Genomic DNA, 20947 nt, shown 5'->3' on the forward strand with positions numbered 1-20947 from the left:
AACATTCTAAAAAGGTAAGCTAGATCAATCCATTGCCCTGCTCAAAATCCTTCATGGCTTCCTATCTCACTCAAGGGAAAGTCAATATCTTTGCAATGGCCAAGAGCTGTGCCATTCAACACGATGTCCACTAGCCACCTGTGACTACTTAAATCAATTAAAATGAAATAAAATTTAAAATTCAGTTCCTCAGTTGTACTAGCCACATTTCAAATACTCAACAGTATTTGTGGTAAGTTGCTACTGAATTGGACAAAGCAAACATAGAGCATTTCCATCAGCACAGAAAGTTCTATTGGACAGCATTGGTCTAAGATCTAGAAAGGTTAGTAAATGCCTGCCTGTAGGTGAGATATATGAAGTAAATGGATGGCAGTTGATGGGAGTCAGGTTCTTCATTCCTGAAGTGAGAGTTTTCGGATAAGCAAGGGCAGTAGGCTGGAATGATCCATGTGGTGGTGGATGATAGTTGGAGATCTTGGTATGAACTCATGTTTAGCTTAACATAGATACAGATGGTTATGTATAAAGAGAGTTATAGATATGTGTATACACATATTTCCTTGCTCTGTCAGCTGAGAGAGCCTCGAAGCAACAACACGATAGTAGCAACGAACATACCTAGTCCGAGATCTTGGTTTCTCTTAACCATTCCCCAACTAAAGCAACCAGGGCTCCATGAAGAACATAGTTGATTTTTTAGAACTGAAGCAGGAGATATGGAAGAGGCATCTGGGGCATCTTGTAGCACCAGAAAACAAGAAAGTGCTCAAAACAACAACAACGGGCACATGTGCAAGAGTTACAGGAACAAACTTGAAGGAGTTCCCATGGGCAGAAGCTGGAACAGGTAAAATAGCAGAATAAAGCAGTATTGAAGTATAACCCAAAGCATAAAGTAACTATCCAGGAGTCTATGCAGCTATCAATTACTGAAAAAACACAGAGGACAGAAGAGACAAATCCGTGAAGAATCCTGAATAATTTCTGTAGATACTCATCCCATGAGGAGATGGAGCATTAATCTCCACTCTTTAAGTGTGGACTGCACATAGTGACTGCCTTCCAAAGGGCACACTTTGGAAAAGGAGGAGGAAGAGCAACTCCACAGTGCTGAAACCTGACAAACAGCCTCAGCCAGGTGATCGAGGCATCAACAGTGGTTAAGTCATGTTGATGGTAGGTGCTCTTCCTGTGATATGATTAGAACGACAGGGACCTCTGTGGTCTTCCATAACCCCAGCCTGGCCATGTGAAAAACGTCTGATTCTAACAGAGGGACATCTCACAAAATAACTGACTCGGGCACCTCGGAAAGGTCATTAAAAACAAGGAAAGTCTGTGAAATTGACAGTCAAGAGGAGAGTAAGCCGACAACTAAATGTAATGTGGTGTCCTAGATGGGATTCTGGGGCAGCAATTGGACATTAGGTTAACACTAAAGAAATATAACTGAATTGTGGTCTATAGTTCATCATAATGTATTAATATTGGTTCATTAATGGTAAATGTTCCCTACTAATGGAAAACAACAGGGCAAACTGGGTGCGGGGATATATGGGAACTCTCTGTACTATCTTCGCAATTATTCTGTAAATCTAAAACTGGTCCACAAAAATAAAGCTCATTAAAAAAAAAAAAAAAAAAAACCTGATGTTCTGGCTTCTTGAAAAATCAGAGGTTCTGGAATCACTGCGTTCACATTCTTCAGATAATCATCCCCTTTAGAGGAGGCCTAAGCAGTTTCCACCAGTCCCCATTGCCTCTCACCTGGTCCACGCCTCTCATTTCAATTACCTGCCTGACCCCAATAGCCATCAAAGTTTGCAACCTTTCCTCCTTTAAATCTGGTAGTATAAAATATTATAGCAACAATTTTTTTTAAGTCAAGGCAATTTTCCTGTTATGCTAAACACTGCCCAAAGACACCCCAGTTGGAGCATCAAACCAGGCAAGGCTGCTCAAACAACCTGGGATTTATGTACCCCATCTCTGTTAATTCCATGAACTAGGAGCAGAAAACTGTCTTCTTTGCATGTGACTATTTCTTGATTAATGGATTAAGCGATCTTTAAAATGCAATTGTCTTCCTAGGCATGCGTTCATAAGTGTCGAAGATGCTCCCAAATTGGTTTGAATCACAGCATCCTTAAGCCATCTGGGTTTTCCGTGGGCAGGAGAGCATCTTGGGGAAGCCCCTACTGTAAGGCCAAGAGCTGGGGGGAAAAGTCACCAAGGCTTAAGGTTCTATTACCCAACACAGCCCAAACTCTCCCAGCAGGTTTTACAACCTGAGCTGACTTCTCAAGGAATATTTCCCCTCCGCTCTCTAATACTGGTTTAAGGGGGAAGATAAACATATAATAAACTGAATAGTTAGGTCTGCCAAACATCAATCATTGACTCCCCAAGTTCTTCAACTCCATCAAAATATAACCTTTGCTACTGGTCTCAGCACACAGTTTAGCTATTAAAACCAACAGCATAGTAAGAATTACCTGGTATTAGAGTTTAGCCCAAAGACTTCCCAAAAATTGTTCAAAGTTCTCCAAAGGAAAACACACCTCTTTTGCTTATTATGAGATATTTTGTTTGGGGTTTTTGTTTGTTTTTGAAAGACCCTGTTTAGATAATACATGTTTTTAATCCCAGCACAATCCCCTGCACTGATTTCTCCATCATAGAGTTCTGCCTTTTAACATGAAGAGAACTTTACTGGCCAATGGAAAATATCATCTCCTTCCCCGCCTTATGCACTCCCAGCCCCCCATACTTATCCCAAAGTGGTGACCCAGGACAAGTGGAATTACAGACACAAATGGTGTCCTTTCTAATATTGACTTATCCATTCCACCTCTCCAAGGCCCCTTCGAATCAAAACCCCAGATTTACCAGATAAAGGGCCACAGCTCAAAGCAATCCAGACTGTGGCATCTGGCACCAAATAACATTAGCCTGGAGCTTGTATATTATTCTATTTGTTCCTCAAAATAGCCCTGTGAGGTAGATGATCATCATCACCATTAAAATGTCATCCTGCCACCTTCACATCAAAGCTACACGATAATCACAGTAACCTGAAGCTCGGGGAGATGAAGTGACTTTAACCAAGGTCCTATAAGCTAATAAGTGGCAGATTTTCATTACTTTTCCCTTCTCTCCCTCATTTCCCTTCCTTCTCCTCCACCAAATCTCTATTGAGCATCTACTAAAGAAGGATTCCATGCTGGGTATACTATGCCTACAGCCTTCATTCATTCCTTCATTTAAATATTTGGCTTCTGTAACTAAATAACCAAGGGAAAGAAAATATATACACAAAAGGAGGAACAGGACAAGGTCTAAACATGAAGTGACACAGGAATCAGAGAAAGGCATCTCATGCAATCAGGGAGGACTTCCCAGAGGAGGTGAGGCTTGAGATGGGTCTTGAGAAAGGGCTGGTCCCTGACCAGTGGACCAGAAAGCAGGGGTCTTCCCAGGAGAGGGAAGTGAGGTAGACAGAGGTAATGAATGGGCCAGTCTAATACAGAGAATCTGAGGTAGGGAAAGAGGGGAAGGAGCTAGGCTGGGTTAGCATCTGTAGTGGTGAAGACTAAACCAGCCTATATGGGCTCACACAGCATTTCCATCACCATGGAAGGATCCTTCGCAAGATTCTATGGCTTGCGCCCATTGCCATGTCTGATACTGGCAGAATGTTTGCAAAGGCGCGGGCATCCTTTTCATAGAGTCCAGTGTCGCTTATACAGGATGGCCTCATCTTTAACACTTGGTCAAAATGAGCTAGTTAAATGTTTCCTTCGAAGGTCTCTTTAAATCCCTTAGAGGAAGGTGGTGTAGGCAAGAGTGGAGCATAAATCAAACTGGTTTTATTTAGCCAAAGGCGCAGAGAGAAGTCAGGTCAGGCAGTTCACATGGCAGAGAGATGAACAGCTCTCAACAGCAGAGGGGCAAGCTGCCAGACCTGGAAGGAACCTCACCATGGGACAGGGCTGCAGGCGATGACTTCAGAGGGCACAAGTCACAACAGACATCTTGAAAAACAGCCAGGTTCAGTTCCCCAGGGGCAGTCTTAGATGCATTAGCCTCCACGCAGCTGGGCAGAGAAAGAGCAGGGGCCACCTTGCCTGGGCAGGTGCCCTTCCTCAATCTCAAAGTTATCCAATATACAAAATAGAAATCCAATACTTAAAGTCAAAAATCATACGTGCTGAGGCGACTGGGTGGCTCAGTCGTTAAGTGTCTGCCTTCGGCTCAGGTCATGGTCCCAGGGTCCTGGGATCGAGCCCTGCATCGGGCTCCCTGCTCAGCGGGAAGCCTGCTTCTCCCTCTCCCGCTGCCCCCTGCTTGTGCTCTCTCTCTCACACACACTCTCTCTCTCAAATAAAATTAAAAAAAAAATCACATGTGCTGAAGTGCCATCTGCACATAATATACCACAGTGCATACCATCTAATAGGAACTTAGTAAATATTTCTTAAGTAAATAAAGCAGTTAATTCTATAAGATGACATTTTTATTCTATCAGGATACAGAACTTCCTAGGAAATATACTCAAATGCACACACAGATGGGGCCTTTTATTGTTTCCCTTTTTATAGTGCTTTGTATTAAATCAGATTAAGAATTCTGAGCCATTTTCAGATCTTCAGTGGAAGAGGAAGAATAAGATCTAGCTGAGAAGTGCCTGAAAGACATCCCCCAAACTTTCTCGGACTCAGGGTTGCCAGACAAAATAAAGGATGCCTGGTTAAGTATGTCCCAAATACTGCATGGAACTACTTACCTAAAAATTTCTTTGTTGTTGATCAGAAATTCACATTTAACTAGGGAGCGTGTGTTTTTATTTGCTAAATCTGGCAACCTTACTCAGACTACATACAAAACGGGAGTCATGATGATGAGTGTAGTGCTGACCCCACAGAGGCTTGCTGGGCAGTCTGAATAAAATCCTGTGCTTGGAACTCAGACAGAAAGCAGATATTGGTTGCCTGGGGTAAGAAGTGGAGGGAGAGGATCAACGGCAAAGGGGACAAGGGAATTTTAGAGTGCAAAACTTTTCTTTATCTTGATTATGGTGGTAGTATTGTATACATTTACCAAAATTCACCACATTGAACACCTAAAATTGGGAATTTTCATGTTATTCCAAAATAGAGTAAAACCTTGTTATTTTAGGACCCAATTGTCTTACTGATACAATTTATTTTGTTGACTTTAGTAAGAAACCACAAAATGTAATGGGTCAGAGCAGTTTCTGGAGATCAAATCTTGGCTCCAATACTTACCAGCAGTTTGATTATGAGCAAGCTGTGCCTCAGTTTTCTCATCTGTTAAATGAGGCTAATTATAATCCTAGCTCATAGAACTGCTGTAAAAATTAAACATGCTATTACACGTAAAGCTCTTGGCACCAACCTTAACACACAGTAACTGCTTGTTGTTGTTTTAAATTAATAATGCAAATAGCCACCTAAGTTCTAAATAGTTTCTTTAAAATGAAGTTGTTCCTACTGAAAGAGGAAAAATGCTAAGTGCAAGGTGTAAGGTAGTTGGAAACTGGATAAAGAAATCTCCACTTTTGGATTTTGAAAAATTTGGGACAAATATGAAGTATTAATTAATATCTACTCTATACCCCACATTGGGCACCAGGCTGTAGCAACTCAATATTTAAGAGTCCACTGCAGTGGGGTGTCTGGGTGGCTCAGTCAGTTAAGCATTGACTCTTGGTTTCGGCTCAGGTCATGTTCTCATGGGTCCTGAGACTGAGCCCCATGTTAGGCTCCACATTCAGTGGGGAGTCTGCTTGAGATTCTCTCCCTCTGCCCCTCCCATCATGGGCACACCTTTCTCCCTCAAATAAATAAATCTTAAAAAAGGCGGGGGGAATGCCTGGCTGGCTCAGTTGGTTAAGTATCTGCCTTCGGCTCAGGTCATGATCCTGGGGTCCTGGGATGGAGCCGTGTATCGGGCTCCTTGCTGAGCAAGGAGCCTGCTTCCCCTCTGCCTGCAGCTCCCCCTGCCTGTGCGTGCACTCTCTCTCTCTGACAAATAAATAAAATCTTAAATCAGTCAGCAAATATTTACTGAGCATGTACCACATCCGAGGTTCTGGGGGAAACTGGCCCCTACTCTTCGCAAGTACCCTGGAAAGTGGACACCTATAACCACCTATTTGTTTATTGTTTTTGATGAAAAAATTGAAGGTCAGAGAAGAGGTAAGGTGACCAGCCAGGAAGTGGTCAGTCAATTCCACACCCTCCTGCTCCCCACTGCTGTCTCCTGCTTTTCATGCTGTGAATGGCAACCTCCCCAATTCCACCTCACGTTAGAGAAGACAGATTAGTGGGGGAGATGATACTTCAACTTCCTCCTCCAAATACCTAACACACCTATACTTTCTCTTCCCTTAAGATCTCCATCTGCCAACCTCAGCAGTCCTCTCAAATCCCCAGACAGGTTTTGGTCACAAGTAGCTTCTCATCTTGCACAAGTCTGAATCCATGCCTTCCTCACTGAGTCTGCCCACCATCATTCCCGAGAACCTTCTGGGGCAACTGCAGCAGGTGCTAGCAATTCAGAGAGGACCACACAAATTACAAGCATATTACAAGATACAAGCACATTACACCTGTTTTTTGTTGACTCCAAAGAAACGTAATCATATCTTGAAAATGGACTTTTCCAATGCCCTCTGATACGAGCAAGAAGGCTCACTGCAATGTTTGCAATAGTAAAAAAAAAAAAAAAAAAAAAAAATGAAATTAAGAGCTGTCCTTCAACAGAAGGTATATCTACTCACTAGAAACCCAGATTGCCTGGAAGGATTCTCCTAAAAATGTTAATAGCTGTTGCCTGGGCAAGTTTGTCTGTTTCTTGGTTTTGTTTTGAGTTTTATTTATTTAAGTAATCTCTGCACCCAACCTGGGGCTCAAACTCAGGACCCTGAGATCAAGAGTCACATGCTCTTCCCACTGAGCCAACCAGGCTCCCCTTTCTTTCTAATTTTAGGTATATTCTCTTTAAAATCAGGGTATATAATCTAAAAAAAAAAAAAATTAATTAAAAAGAAAACACTACGCGTGGAGGTAGAGGGAGGGTGAAGTTTATTTCCAAACTTTCTTTTACTTCTCCAACCCATTTTGAAGACCTGCAACACTTCCTTATTAGGACAATAAAACCCATTAGAGCAGGTTAATAAATCAGGCTGCCTCCCAAAGAAAATGCTACCAGGACATCAGAGTGAGAAACTATAGTGGGAAATGGCCTCCTGTCCTGATAAGTCATCTGCTTCCTGGGTTTCCAGCCTGCCAGTACTTGAAGCCTATAAATACACGAATTTGAAAACAAAAATAAACACACCTTTTTAAAAAAGTCCGCCTAAGAAACTCTGGGAGAGAGGAGATTAAACACCTACGTACAAGATTCCTAAGGCACCTTGGTCCAGACTGAGTATGCTCATTTTGAATGGGGCCATTGTCCTGGAGGACAGCTGAAACTGAAATGGAGCACCCTGCCAGGTGGGGCTGCTGGCGGGGGGGATCATTGGGCTGGAAAGGGGTTGGGAGAATGACCTGAGCCTATCCCCTCATCTCCCAGCCGTAGATGGTTAGGAGCGGCAACCTATATACAAGGAGCGGTATGCCAAGCAATACCAAATTGCCGATCAGGAGCTTGGAGTCCTCAAAAAGTCCGGTGTCTTGGGGCGCACTCACCTGCCTCGAACCTGCTCACCTGTTCGTTCCAACGATGCAGTCGGCTGTAGCGCACCCTGCAGAAGAGGTAGCCGTCCAGGTACACGGAGTACAGCTGCAACACAGAGACAGACCGTCCCCGATTAGCTGAGCGAGCAGGTGAGCCCCCGCCCCGCCAGGTCACCGACCTGCCCCCAGCCCAGTCGGACCCTGGCCCCCGGCGCACCACGAAGCGGCCCCCCAGCGGGTCCAGCCGCTGCTGGGACACCGGGATACAGAAGTGCATCTTCATGGCTCCAGCGGCGGCCCGGGAACAGCGCTTGGCAAGCCGAGCCGCGGCGGCGGCGGCGCGTCAGTCTGCGAGTCCCGGCTCTGCAGCAGCGCGGGCCTAGTCTCGGGGCCCCGGGGCGGTGGCCGCGGGGGTGGGGGAGCTGGCCACGCCGCCCCGGCGTCGACAGGTGGGGCCGGCCCCGGGCCACGCCGCCCGCTAGCCCCGCCCAGCTCTGGCCGGGCGGCTGGGTGCCGGGGCCTGCGGGGAGCCGGGCTCCCAGGGGCCAGCGGGGCGTGGGACGGAACACACGCCCGTCGGGGGTTTCACCCTGGGTGTGGACTTCTCCCGGCTCCTTGGCGGGAAAATCGTGCGTGCGTAGGTGCGGGGGAGATAGAATTCTGGGGAGAAGGTCCTAGGTTTTCTCCGGATTTTCATCAGAATCCCCAAAAGTTTAAAATGGTTGCTCCAGCCACATAAATGTCCTGCCCACGTGCCAACCAAGGAGCTACTTCCCACCCCGCCCCAACATTTCAGGGTGGGGCTACGTGCTAGGGGGGCTTGGAGGGGGGATGCCCTGCCCTGCCCTGGAGAAACCCGCTTTCTCCAAGCGTCGGCTCCAAGGCTCCATTCTGACTCCGTGGCTAGTGGAATGTCCGGCCCCCCTTCCAACGGGCCTGTCGCGTGAGGGGGAGACAGGGAGAGACGCAGCGAGAGACCGATCCCATGCAGATGCGCCCTCAAGCTCAAAAAGTTGACCTTTTCTCCAGGTAGGTGCCCCGACAGGATTGAAAAAAGTTTGTGTCCCGTTACCTGTGGACAAAGCCCGCATGCAGCGCACTGCGAATTAAGATTTTCAAGAAATACATAAATCTAGTAGTTGTCCTAGGACTAGCGCAATTATATTAGCTTTAGTTTTGTGTGGTAACCTTTGTTAAATCTAACACTGAAGGTATGCCATAATATTTATAACCACGATTTAGTATTTTTTTAAGACTAAATATTCTTCCTTTAAAAAAACTTTCCCAATAATATACCGCAAACCTCAACAATTTTTTTCCCTTGATATACCAGAAACCTTATCAGATGAAAGTGGGTTGGGCCTCTGTTGATCCCCAGGAAGCCTCGTTTTAAATAGGTGCCGGCATCCAGTTAGCTGGGTTTGTATAAACCCTGTGTTCTTTGGACTAACCAGCCCAAGTTCTTTCAACAGTCTTTGATCTTTAGCTGTGTAAAGTAATCCTCCTAATTCCCTTATTCTAGTGAAATCAAAGTAGAATTCCTGCCCCTCTGGCCATGGCCACTGGGGTAAGGGGACGCTGCAGTTACCTGTGCGCCTGTCACTAGGCAGGTGCTGGGCTGCCTCCATACTTCCTCCTGTTCCTTAATCTCCTAACTCTTACCGGCAAACATCAAGGGCAACATCCTGCCACTGACCGAACAGGCCCAGAGTGGAGGAACTTTTCCAAGGTCACATGTGATTTCCCTTCCTCCCCCACCCCCCCATTGGTCTGAGTGGTTTACTCTAGGATTCAGTGATAACACTGAAAGTCCTTTTTTTTTTTTAAGTTTTTATTTAAATTCTAGTTAACGTATATGGTAAAACCGGTTTCAGGTGTAGAATTTAGTGATTCATCACTTACATGTAACACCCAGTGCTCCTCCCAACAAGTGCCCTCCTTCATCCCCATCACCCACCTAGCCCCTCCCCCGCCCACCTCCCTCCATCATTCCTCAGTTGGTTCTGTAATGCAAGCCCTCACCGGGTGAGAGCTGAGTGCCTGAAGGGGGATCTGGAACTAGGGAAGGAGAACCAACATTTGCCGAACACTCGTTATTTCCTGCATGCCTACTGCGTGTCAGGCTCTCGTGTTCGTTCTACCGCTTAATTTCCCCAGGTATTGTGAGCTAGGAACCATTGATGGTTCTGGTCTTCTGGAAAAGGAAATGAAGACTTTTTTTTTTTTTTTTTTTTTTTTTTTAAGATTTTATTTATTTGCGAGAGAGACAATGACAGACAGAGAGCATGAGAGGGAGGAGGGTCAGAGGGAGAAGCAGACTCCCTGCTGAGCAGGGAGCCTGATGTGGGACTCGATCCCGGGACTCCAGGATCATGACCTGAGCCGAAGGCAGTCGCTTAACCAACTGAGCCACCCAGGCGCCCGGAAATGAAGACTTAGGACCATTAAGTTAGGGAGGCGGTATAGTGTAGAGACTAAGAATGGCAAGAGGAATTTCTATTCCAGTGGCTTTTAGTTGCGGGGCCTTGAGCAAGTTAGTGGACTCTTACATTGAATTTTCTTCCTTTATGAAATCGTGTTAATACCTGTATTCTAGGGGGCGCCTGGGTGGCTCAGTCGGTTCAAATGTCTGCCTTCGGCACAGGTCATGATCCCGGGGTCCTGGGATGGAGCCCCGCATCCAACTCTCTGCTCAGCACGGGAGGCTGCTTCTCCCTCTCCCTCTGCTTGTGCACACTCTGTCAAATTAAACAAAACAAACAAAAAAAAACCTGTACTCTGGGATTTTCAGTCCAGGGTAGATGGGACTTAGGGTTTTTCCTCTGCCAGTGGGCCATCTCTGAACTGGAAGTCTGCCCTACACCAAGACCAGGTGTATCCCTGAGTGTCCCCTGGGGTAGAGGCTTATCAGGTAGGCTCTGGGATCTGGCCCAGTCTTCAGGGCAGCAAAGCAGAGCCCATCCTCCTGGGAACTTTCTTCCACCTGTTTGGGGCCAGCCTCTGCCTCATAGCATTGATCAAATGGCCATTCATCATTTCGCCAAGCCAACCCTGCAGCTGGCCTGGACCAGGACTAGCCTCTGCTCTTGAGAGTCCCCTCTCCTTCACTCGTTCAATGAACATTATTTTTTTTTGCCAGAGTATTTTGTATCTTATTTTTTCCAGCTTTACGGAGATAGGATTGACCTATAACATTGTGTGAGTTTGAGGGTACAATATGATAATTTGATACACATGTATATTGAGAAATATGGTAATACATTTATCACCTCACATAGTTACCATTTGTATTTTTGTATTTGGGTGTTTTGGGGTCTTTTTTTGTTTTTTTGTAGTGAGAACATTTAAAATCAACTCCTGGCAACTTTCAAATATACAATATAGTACTGACTATAGTCACCATGCTGGACATTAGATCCCCAGACTTTATTCATCTCCTAGCTGGAAGTTGTTACCCGTTGTCCATCATTTCTCTACCCCTCACCCCTGGCAACCACCACTCTACGCTTTCTATGAATTCAGTTATTTTAGATCCCACATATGAGTGAGATCATCTGTTATTTGTCCTTCTCTGACTTCACTTTTCATGTCCTCAAGGTCCATCTGTATTATTGCAAATGTCAGGACTTCCTTCTTTATTGTGGCCAATTAATATTGCTGTGTGTGTGTGTCACATTTTCTTTTTCAATTCATCCACTTGTGGACACTTAGGTTGTTTCCATGTCTTGACTATTATAAATAATGCTGCAATGAACATGGAGGTGCAAATCTCTCTTTTTAATTTGTCAGAGAGTGCAAGAGAGGGGGGGAGGGGGGGAGAGAGGGGGAGAGAGCACACGGAAGAGAAAACACAAGCAGGGAGAGCTGCAGGCAGAGGGAGAAGCAGGCTCCCTGCTGAGCAGGGAGCCTGATGTAGGACTCAATCCCAGGACCCTGGGATCATGATCTGAGCCAAAGGCGATGCTTAACGGAACCACCCAGTCACCCCCCCAAATATCTCTTTGAGATGTGATTTCATTTCCTTACGCCCAGGAGAGAGATTGCTGGATCACGTGGTAGTTCCATTTTTAATATTTTGAGGAACCTCCATGCTGTTTTCCACGGTGGCTGCACCAGCTTACATTCCCACCAGCAGTGAGTGCACAAGGGTTCCCTTTTCTCCACACTTCGGCCAATACTTCTTATTTCTTTTGTTTTTGATAACAGCCATTCTAACAGTGTGAGGTGATATCTCATTGTGGTTTTGATTTGTACTTACCTGATGATTAGTGATGTTGAGTACTTTTTTATGTACCTGTTGGCCATTTGTAAACCTTTAGAAAAATATCTATTCAGGCCCTTTGCCCATTTTTTTTAAAAATTGAGATATAATTGACGTATGTTAGTTTCAGGTGTATAATGTAATGATTCAATATTTGTAAATATTGTGAAATGATCATCACAATAAGCCTAGTTAACATCCATCATCACATATACTTAGAAAATTTTTTCCTTGTGATAAGAAATTTTAGGACCCACTCTTACCTTTCAAATATGCAATACAGTATTAATACAGTCACCATGCTGTGCATTGTATCCTCAGAATTTGTTTTATAATTGGAAATTTGTACCTTTTTGACTACCTTCTCCCATTACATTCCCCCCACCTAACTTTCCCCCAGTCCCAGCTCTGGCAACCACTCTTTTCTCTCTATCTATGAGTTTAGGGTTTTTCTTGTTTTTTTAGATTCCACACAGTAAGTGAGATGCTACGGTATTTGCCTTTCTCTGTCTGACTTCTTTCATTTAACCTAATGCCCTCAAGGTCTACTCATATTGTCTCAAAGGACAAGATTTCCTTCTTTTTTATGGCTAAATATTCCATTGTATAATACACATATATATACCACGTTTTCTTTTAAGATTTTTATTTTATTAGAGAGAGCGTGCACAAGTGGGGGGAGGGGCAGAGGGAGAGGGAGAAGCAGGCTCCCCGCGGAGCAGGGAGCCCACGCGGGGCTCTGTCCCAGGACCCTGGGATCATGACCTGAGCCAAAGGCAGATGCTTAACGACTGAACCGCCCAGGTGCCCCCATTTTTATTAATTCACCCAACACTTATGTTGCTTCAATGTCTTGGCTATTGTAAATAAGGCTGCAATGACTGTGGGGGAGTATATATCTTTTTGAAATAGTATTTTCTTTTCCTTCTGATAAATACACAGAAGTGGAATTGTTAGATTCTAAAGTAGTTCTGTTTTTAATATTTTAAGGAAACTCCATACTGTTTATAGTGGCTGTACCAATTCACCCTCTCACCAACAGTGCGTGAGGGGTTCTGTCCCTTTTCTCTACATCCTTGCCAACATTTGTTATTGTCTTTTTGATGGTCATTCTGATAAGTGTGAGGTGACCTCTCCTTGTGGTTTTGATTGCATGTTGATGTTGAACATCTCTTCATGTACTTGTTAGCCATCTCTGTCATCTTTGAAAAAATGTTCAGATCCTCTGCACATTTTTGGATTGTTTTCTTGCTATTGAGTTGTAGGAATTCTTTATATAGTTTGTGTAGTAACCCTTTATCAGATACATGACTTATAAAGATTTTTGTCCATTCAGTAGGTTGCCTTTTCTTTTTTTTTTTTTTTGCCATTTAATCTTTTTTAATTGAAGGATAATCAACATACAGTGTTATTAGTTTCAGGTGTATAATATACTGCATTTCCATACATTACTCAGTGCTCATCATAAGTGTACTGTTAATCGCCTTCATCTATTTCACCCATCCTCTCATCCACCGTCTCTCTGGCAAGGTTTCTTTGTATTTGAGAAACTGGTTTTTTGTTTCTTTTTTCTTTCTTTTATTTCTTAAATTCCACATATGAGTGAAATCATATGGTATTTGTCTTTCTCTGACTTTACTAGGTCCATCCATGTTGTTGGAAATGGCACAATCTCATTCTTTTTATGGCTCTATGATATTCCATTATATATGTGTGTATATATATATGATATGTATATGGTTTATATTATATATAAATTTATATATTTTTATATAAATTTGTAAGTATAGATTTATAAATATAAATATATATAAAAATATATAATATATATAAACACACATCTTTTTTTATCCATTCATCTATGGATAGACACTTGGGTTGCTTCCATATCTTGGCTATTGTAAATAATGCTGTAATACACGTAAGGATGCATATGTCTTTTCCAATTAGTGTTTTTGTTTTCTTTAGGCAAATACCCAGTAATGGAATTACTGGATCATATGCTAATTCTATTTTTAATTCTTTAAGGAACTTCCATACTTTTTTCCACAGTGACTATACCAATTTGCATTCTCATGAACAGGGCGTGAGGGTGCCTTTTTATTCCCCATCCTCACCAATGCTTATTATTTCTTGTCTTTTTTATTTTAGCCATTCTAACAGATGTGAGATGGTATCTCATTGTGGTTTTGGTTTGCATTTCCCTGATGATGTGTGATGTTGAGCATCTTTTCATGTGTCTGTTGGACATCTGTAGGTCTTCTCTGGAAAAATGTCAGTTCAGGTCCTCTGCCCACTTTAATTGGATTATTTGGTTTGGGGGTGTTGAGTTCTAGAAGTTCTTTACAGATTTTGGATATTAGCCCCTTACTGGATAGTGTAGTCCCAATAGTTTATTCTTGCTTTTGTTTCCTTTGCCTAAGGAGACCTCTAGAAAAATGCTTCTGTGGCTGGTGTCAAAGAAATTACTGCCTATTTTCTTCTAGTTTTTTGGTTTCAAGTCTCACATTTAGGTTTTTAATCCATTCTGAGTTTATTTTGTTTATGACGTAAGAAAGTGGTCCAGTTCCATTCTTTTTCATGTAGCTGTCCAGTTTTCCCAGCAGCATTTGTTAAAGATACGGTCTTTTACCCATGATATATTCTTTTCTCCTTTGTCACAGGTTGATTAGCCATATAAGTGTGGGTTTATTTTCTGGGTACTCTATTGTTCTATTGGTCTATGTGTCTGTTTTTGTGCCAGTGCCATACTGTTTTGATGACTACAGCTTTGTAGTATCTTGAAATCTCAGACTGTGATGCCTCCAGCTTTGTTTTTCTTTCTCTAGATTGTTTGGCTATCCAGGGTCTCTGGTGGTTCCACATAAATTTTTGTATTATTCTAGTTCTGTGATAAATGTTGTTGGTATTTTGATAGGGGTTGCATTAAATCTATAGAATGCTTTGGGTAGTATGGCTATTTTAACTATATAGGTTCTTCTAATCTATAAGCATGGAATGTCTTTTCATTTGTGTCCTATTTAATTTCTTTCACCAATGTTTTATAGTTTTCAGAGTACAGGTCTCTCACTTCCTTGGTTAAGTTTATTCCTAGGTATTTTATTTTTTGGGTGCAATTTTAAGTGGGATTGTTTTCTTCATTTCTTTCTGCTACTTCATTATTAGTGTATAGAAATGCAACAGATTTGTGTATTCATTTTGAATTCTGCAACTTTACTGAATTAATTTGTGAATTCTAATAGCTTTTTGGTGGAGTCTTTAGGGCTTTCTAAATACAGTATCATGTCATCTGCAAATAGTGAAAGTTTGACTTCTTCCTTATCAATTTAGATGCATTTTATTCTTGCATGATTGCTGCAGCTAGGACTTTCTGTACTATATTGAATAGAAGTGGTGAGAGTGGACATCCTTGTCTTGTTCCTAATCTTAAAGGAAAACCTCCCCATTTTTCACCATTAAGTATGACATTAACTGGGTTTATATATATATATATATGTATATATAGCCTTTATTATGTTGAGGTAGATTCCATCTAAGCCTACCTTATTGAGTTATTTATCATGAATGGATGTTGTACTTTGTAAAATGCTTTTTCCTCACCTATTAAGATTGTATGGTTTTTATCCTTTCTCTCGTTGATGTCATGTATCATGTTGATTTTTGTACATATTGAACTATCCTTGTATCCCTGGAATAAATCTCATTTGATTGTGGTGAATGACTTTTTAATGTATTATTGGATTCAGTTTGCCAATATTTCATTGATGCCTTGTCATTTTATTGATGGTTTCCTTTGTTGTACAGAGCTTTTTAGTATAGTGTAGTCCCACTTGTTTATTTTTGCTTATGTTGTATTATTAGTTTTTGGTGTCAAATCCAAAAAACCATCCCCAAGACTGATGTCAAGGAGCTTACTGCCAAGCTTTCTTTGAGGATTTTTATGGTTTCAGGTCTTACATTCAAGTCTTTAATCCATTTTGAGTTAATTTTTGTGTATGGTATAAGGTAGTGCTCCAGTTTCATTCTCTTGCATGTGGCTGTCCAGTTTTTCCAACACCATTTTTTGATGAACGTGTCCTTTCCTTACTGTACATTCTTGCCTCATAGGTTCACTTCTGGGCTATTTTGTTCCATTGATCTACGTGTCTGTTTTATGCCAATAATATACCATTTTGATTATTATAGCTTTGTAATATAGCTTGAAATCAGGGCTCATGAGGCTCAGATTGCTTTGGCTACTTAGGGTCTTTATGGTTCCATACAAGTTTTAGGATTGTTTGTTCTAATTCTGTGGAAAAATTCCATTGGAATTTTTTTTTTTTTTAAAGATTTATTTATTTATTTATTTGAGAGAGAGAGAATGAGAGAGCAAGCACATGAGAGGGGGGAGGGTCAGAGGGAGAAGCAGACTCCCTGCCGAGCAGGGAGCCCGATGCGGGACTCGATCCAGGGACTCCAGGATCATGACCTGAGCCGAAGGCAGTCGCCTAACCAACTGAGCCACCCAGGTGCCCTCCATTTGAATTTTTATAGAGATTGCATTTAATCTGTAGATTGCTTTAGATAGTATGGACACTTTAACAACGTTAATTCTTCCAATCCATGAGCACAGGATATCTTTCCATTTATTTGTATTGTCTTCAATTTCTTTCATTAGTGTCTGATACTGTCTAATGTACTAGTCTTTCACCTCGGTTAAACATATTCCTACATATTTTATTTATGATACAATTTATGATTTTTCTGATAACTGAAATACAACAGATTTTCATACTGATTTTATATCCTGCAATTTTACTGGATTTGTTTATTCTAACAGTTTTTTATGGAATCGTTAGGGTTTTCTATATATAATGTCATCTGCAAATAATGACTATTTTACTTCTTCCTTTCCAATTTGGATACTTTTTATTTTTCTTGCCTAATTGCTCTGTCTAGGACTTCCAATATTATGTTGAATAAAAGTGGGGAGAGTAGGCATCCTTGTCTTGTTCCTGTTCTGAAAAGCTAAAAGCTTTTCACTGCTGCATATATTAATTGTGGACTTCTCTTATATAGCCTTTATTATGTTTATGTATATCACCCTATATCCATTTTGTTGAGATTCTTTTCTCTTTATCCTAAATGGATGTTGAATTTCATTAAATGCTTTTTCTGCATTTGAGATCATATGATTTTTATCCTTTATTCGTTAATGTGGTGTATTGATTAATTTGTGGATATTGAATCATCCTTGCATCCCTGGAATAGATCTCACTTGATCATGGTGTGATCCTTTTAATATATTGTTAAATTCGGTTTGCTAATATTTTGTTGAGGTTTTTTGCATCTGTGTTCATCAGGGATATTGGCCTATAGTTCTTTCTTTGTGGTGTCCTTGTCTGATTTTGGTATCAGGATAATGCTAAACTCATAAAGTGAGTTTAGAAGTATTCCCTCTTTTTCTATTTTTGGAACAATTTGAGAAGGCTTGGTATTAATTCTTCCTTAAATGTTTTATAGAATTCACCAGCAAAGCCATCTGGTCCTGGACTTTTGCTTGTTGGGAGGTTTTTGACTACTGATTCAATCTCCTTACTAGTACTTACTAGTCTTTTCAGATTTTCTATTTCTTCATGCTTAAGTATGTCCATGGTAGGTTGTATGGTTCTAGCAATTTACCCATTTCTTCTACATTGTCTGATTTGTTGGTGTATAATTGGGATAGTACTCTCTTATGATCCTTTGTATTTCTGTATTATCAGCTGTAATGTCTCCTCCTTCATTTCTGATATTATTTGATTTCTCTTTTTGTGGTGTGTCTAGCTAAAGGTTTGTGGATTTTGTTCAAAAAAAAAAAAATCCCAAATCTTAGTCATTTGATTTTTTTTTTTTCCTATTGCCTTTTCAGTCTCTGTTTATTTTCTCCTGATCTTTGTTATTTCCTTCCATTTTACTAACTTTGGGCTTTGTTCTTTTTCTCATTTGAGACGTCAAGTTAGGTTGTTTATTTGAGATTTTCCTTATTTTTTGATGTAGGCATTATCGTTATAAACTTACCTCTTAGAACTGTTTTTGCTGCATTCCATAAGTTTTGGTATGTTGTATTTCCATTTTCAGTTGTCTTAAAGATATTTTTTTATTCCTCTTTTGATCCCCTGGTTGTTCAGTAGTATGTTGTTTAATCCCCACATAATTGTGAATTTTCCACATTTCCTCTTGTAATTGATTTCAAGTTTTATACTACTATGATTAGAAATGATGCTTAATATGATTTCAGTCTTCTAAAAAAAAAAAGACTTGTTTTGTCTTTGCCCATTTTTTAGTCAGATTATTTCCTTTTTAGCTGAGCTACATGATTATCATGTATTTTGCGTATTAACCCTTTCCCATATATATGGCTTTCAAATATTTTCTCACATTTCATAAGCTGTTTTTCATTTTCTTTTGCTGTGCAGACGAATTTTAGTTTGATGTAGGCCTACTTGTTTTGTTGTTTTTGGTGTCCTATATATAAAATTGATTGCCAAGACCAATATGAAGGAGCTTTTTCTGTGTGTGTTCACTGTGTGTTTTGTAGTTTCAGGTCTTACATTTAAGTCTTTCATCCATTTTCGAGTTAATTTTTGTGAGGGGTATATAATAGGGGTCCAGTTTCATTCTTTTGCATGTGAATATCCAGTTTTCCCACCACAATTTATTGGAGACACTATTTTCTAATTGCGTATTCTTAGCTCCCTTGTCAAATATTAGTGACCATATATACAGAAGTTTATTTCTAGGATCTCAATTCTGTTCCACTAATCTATAGGTCTGTTTTTATGCCAATACCATACTATTTTGATTACTATACCTTTGTAATATAGTTTGAATCAGGACGTGTCAGGCCTCCTGCTTTGTTCTTTTTCAGAGTCTTTTGTAGTTTCATTTAAATTTTAGGATTGTTTTCTCTATGAAAAATGCCATTGGAATTTTGATAGTCATCTCACTGAATCTATAGATGGCTTTGGGAGAATGGACATTTCAACAATATTCTTCCAATCCGTGAACATGGGATAACATTCCACTTATTTGTGTCTTCTTCAAATTTCTTTTATCAATGTTTTATGGTTTTTCAGTGCACAGATCTTTCACTTCCTTGGTTAAATTTATTCCTAAGTATTTTATTCCTTCTGTTGCTATTGCAAATGGGATTGTTTTCTTTATTCAGCTATTTCATTGCTAGTGTATAGAAATGCAACAGATTCTTATACATTGATTTGGAACCATTCCACTTTACTGAATTCACTTATTCTAATAGTATTTTTATAAAGTCTTTAGAATTTTCTATAAACTATGTCCTGTCGTCTGCAAATAGTGACGGCTTTACTTCTTCCTTCCTGACTTGAATGCCCTTTATTTCTTTCTCTGTCCTAATTGCTCTGGCTAGGACTTCCAGTACTATATTGAATTGAAGCGGTGAGAGTGGGCATCCTTGTCTAGTTCCTGATCCTAGAGGAAAATTTTTAACCTTTCACTTTTTTTTTTTTTAAGATTTTATATTTATTTATTTGACAGAGAGTGAGACAGCTAGAGAGGGAACACAAGCAGGGGGAGTGGGAGAGGGAGAAGCAGGCTTCCTGCTGAGCAGGGAGCCCCATATGGAGTTTGATCCCAGGACCCTGGGATCATGACCTGAGCTGAAGGCAGACACTTAACGACTGAGCCACCCAGGCGCCCCTAACCTTTCACTCTTGAGTATGATGTGAGCCATGGGCCTATCATGTATGTCATTTTTTGTGTGAAGTAAGTTCCTTCTATATCTGTTGAAAGTTCTTATCATGAATGAATGTTGAATTTTGTCAAATGCTTTTTCTCCATCTACTAAGATTTTATTTTTCATTCAACTAATATGCTGTATCACCTATATTGATTTTTGTATGTTGAGCCATCCTTACATTTCTGGGATGTATCTTGTTTGGTCCTTGTGCATGATCACTGTAATGTATTGTCAAATCCAGCTAATATTGAGAATTTTTGCATCTATGGTCATCAGGGATATTGGCCTATAGTTTCCTTTTCTTGTAGTGTCTTTATCTGACTTTGGTATTATTGTAATACTGGTCTTTTAAAATTAGTTTCAGAGTGCCTTTTCAATATTTTGGAAGAGTTTATGAAGTATTGGTGTTAGTTTTTCTCTAAATGTTTTGTAGAATTCACCAATGAAGCCATCTGGTCCTGAAATTTGTTTGTTGGGAGGTTTTGTTTATTTGTTTTTAATGCCTCATCTCCTTATTCATCATTGGTTTGTATAGGGTTTCTATTTCTTCATTATTCTGTTCTATGTTTGTAGGAATTTATCCATTTCTTCTAGGCTGTCCAGTTTTGGGGTGTAACATTGTTCATAGTGGTCTCTGATCCTTTGTCCTTATTTCTATGATATCAGTTGTATTGTAATGGCTCCTTTTTCTGATTTTTGAGTCCTTTTTTTTTTTTCCCTTGGGGAGTCTAGCTAAAGGTTTGTCGCTTTTTTTTCTTAATATTTTTAAAGAAGCAGTTCTTATTTTGTTAATCTTGTCTATTTTTGTCCTATTCTCTATTTCATTTCTTTAATTTTATTTACTTCCTTCAGCTAACTTTGGGCCTAGTTTGTTCTTTTTCTAGTCCCTTGAGGTGTACTATTAGGTTGTTTATATGAGATTTTTTTTTTCTTAAGGTAGGTTGTCATAGTTATTTCCTCTTAGAACTGCTTTTGCTGCATCCTTTAAGTTTTGGTATGTTGTGTTTCAATTTTCATTTGTCTCAAGATATTTTTTGATGTCCCATTTGATTTCTTCTTTGATATATTGGTTGGTCAAGAGTGTGTTGAGGGCGCCTGGGTGGCTCAGTTTGTTAAGCGTCTGCCTTCGGCTCAGGTCATGATCCCGAGTCCTGGGGCCTAAGCCTGCGTTGGGCTCCCTGCTCAGTGGCGAGCCTGCTTCTCCCTTTCCCTCTGCTGCTCCCTCTGCTTGTGCTCTCT

General features: G+C 40.8%; 1 protein-coding gene across 1 annotated transcript in view; it reads right to left on the reverse strand.

Annotated features, from left to right (window-relative positions):
* The window catches only part of SNX31 (sorting nexin 31), a 56242-nt gene extending 48209 nt beyond the window's left edge, over positions 1-8033 (reverse strand). Inside the window, exons 1-2 of the mRNA XM_032421901.1 lie at positions 7927-8033; positions 7741-7815 (exon numbers count right to left, since the gene is read on the reverse strand). Coding sequence (XP_032277792.1) covers positions 7741-7815; positions 7927-7992 — 141 coding nt within the window. The 5' untranslated portion in view covers positions 7993-8033. The remainder of the gene's footprint in view (positions 1-7740; positions 7816-7926) is intronic.
* Positions 8034-20947: the final 12914 nt, after the last annotated feature.

Source organism: Phoca vitulina, unplaced genomic scaffold (genome assembly GCF_004348235.1).
Source record: "Phoca vitulina isolate PV1807 unplaced genomic scaffold, GSC_HSeal_1.0 scaffold25, whole genome shotgun sequence".
In the NCBI taxonomy this organism is placed as follows: Eukaryota; Metazoa; Chordata; class Mammalia; order Carnivora; family Phocidae; genus Phoca; species Phoca vitulina.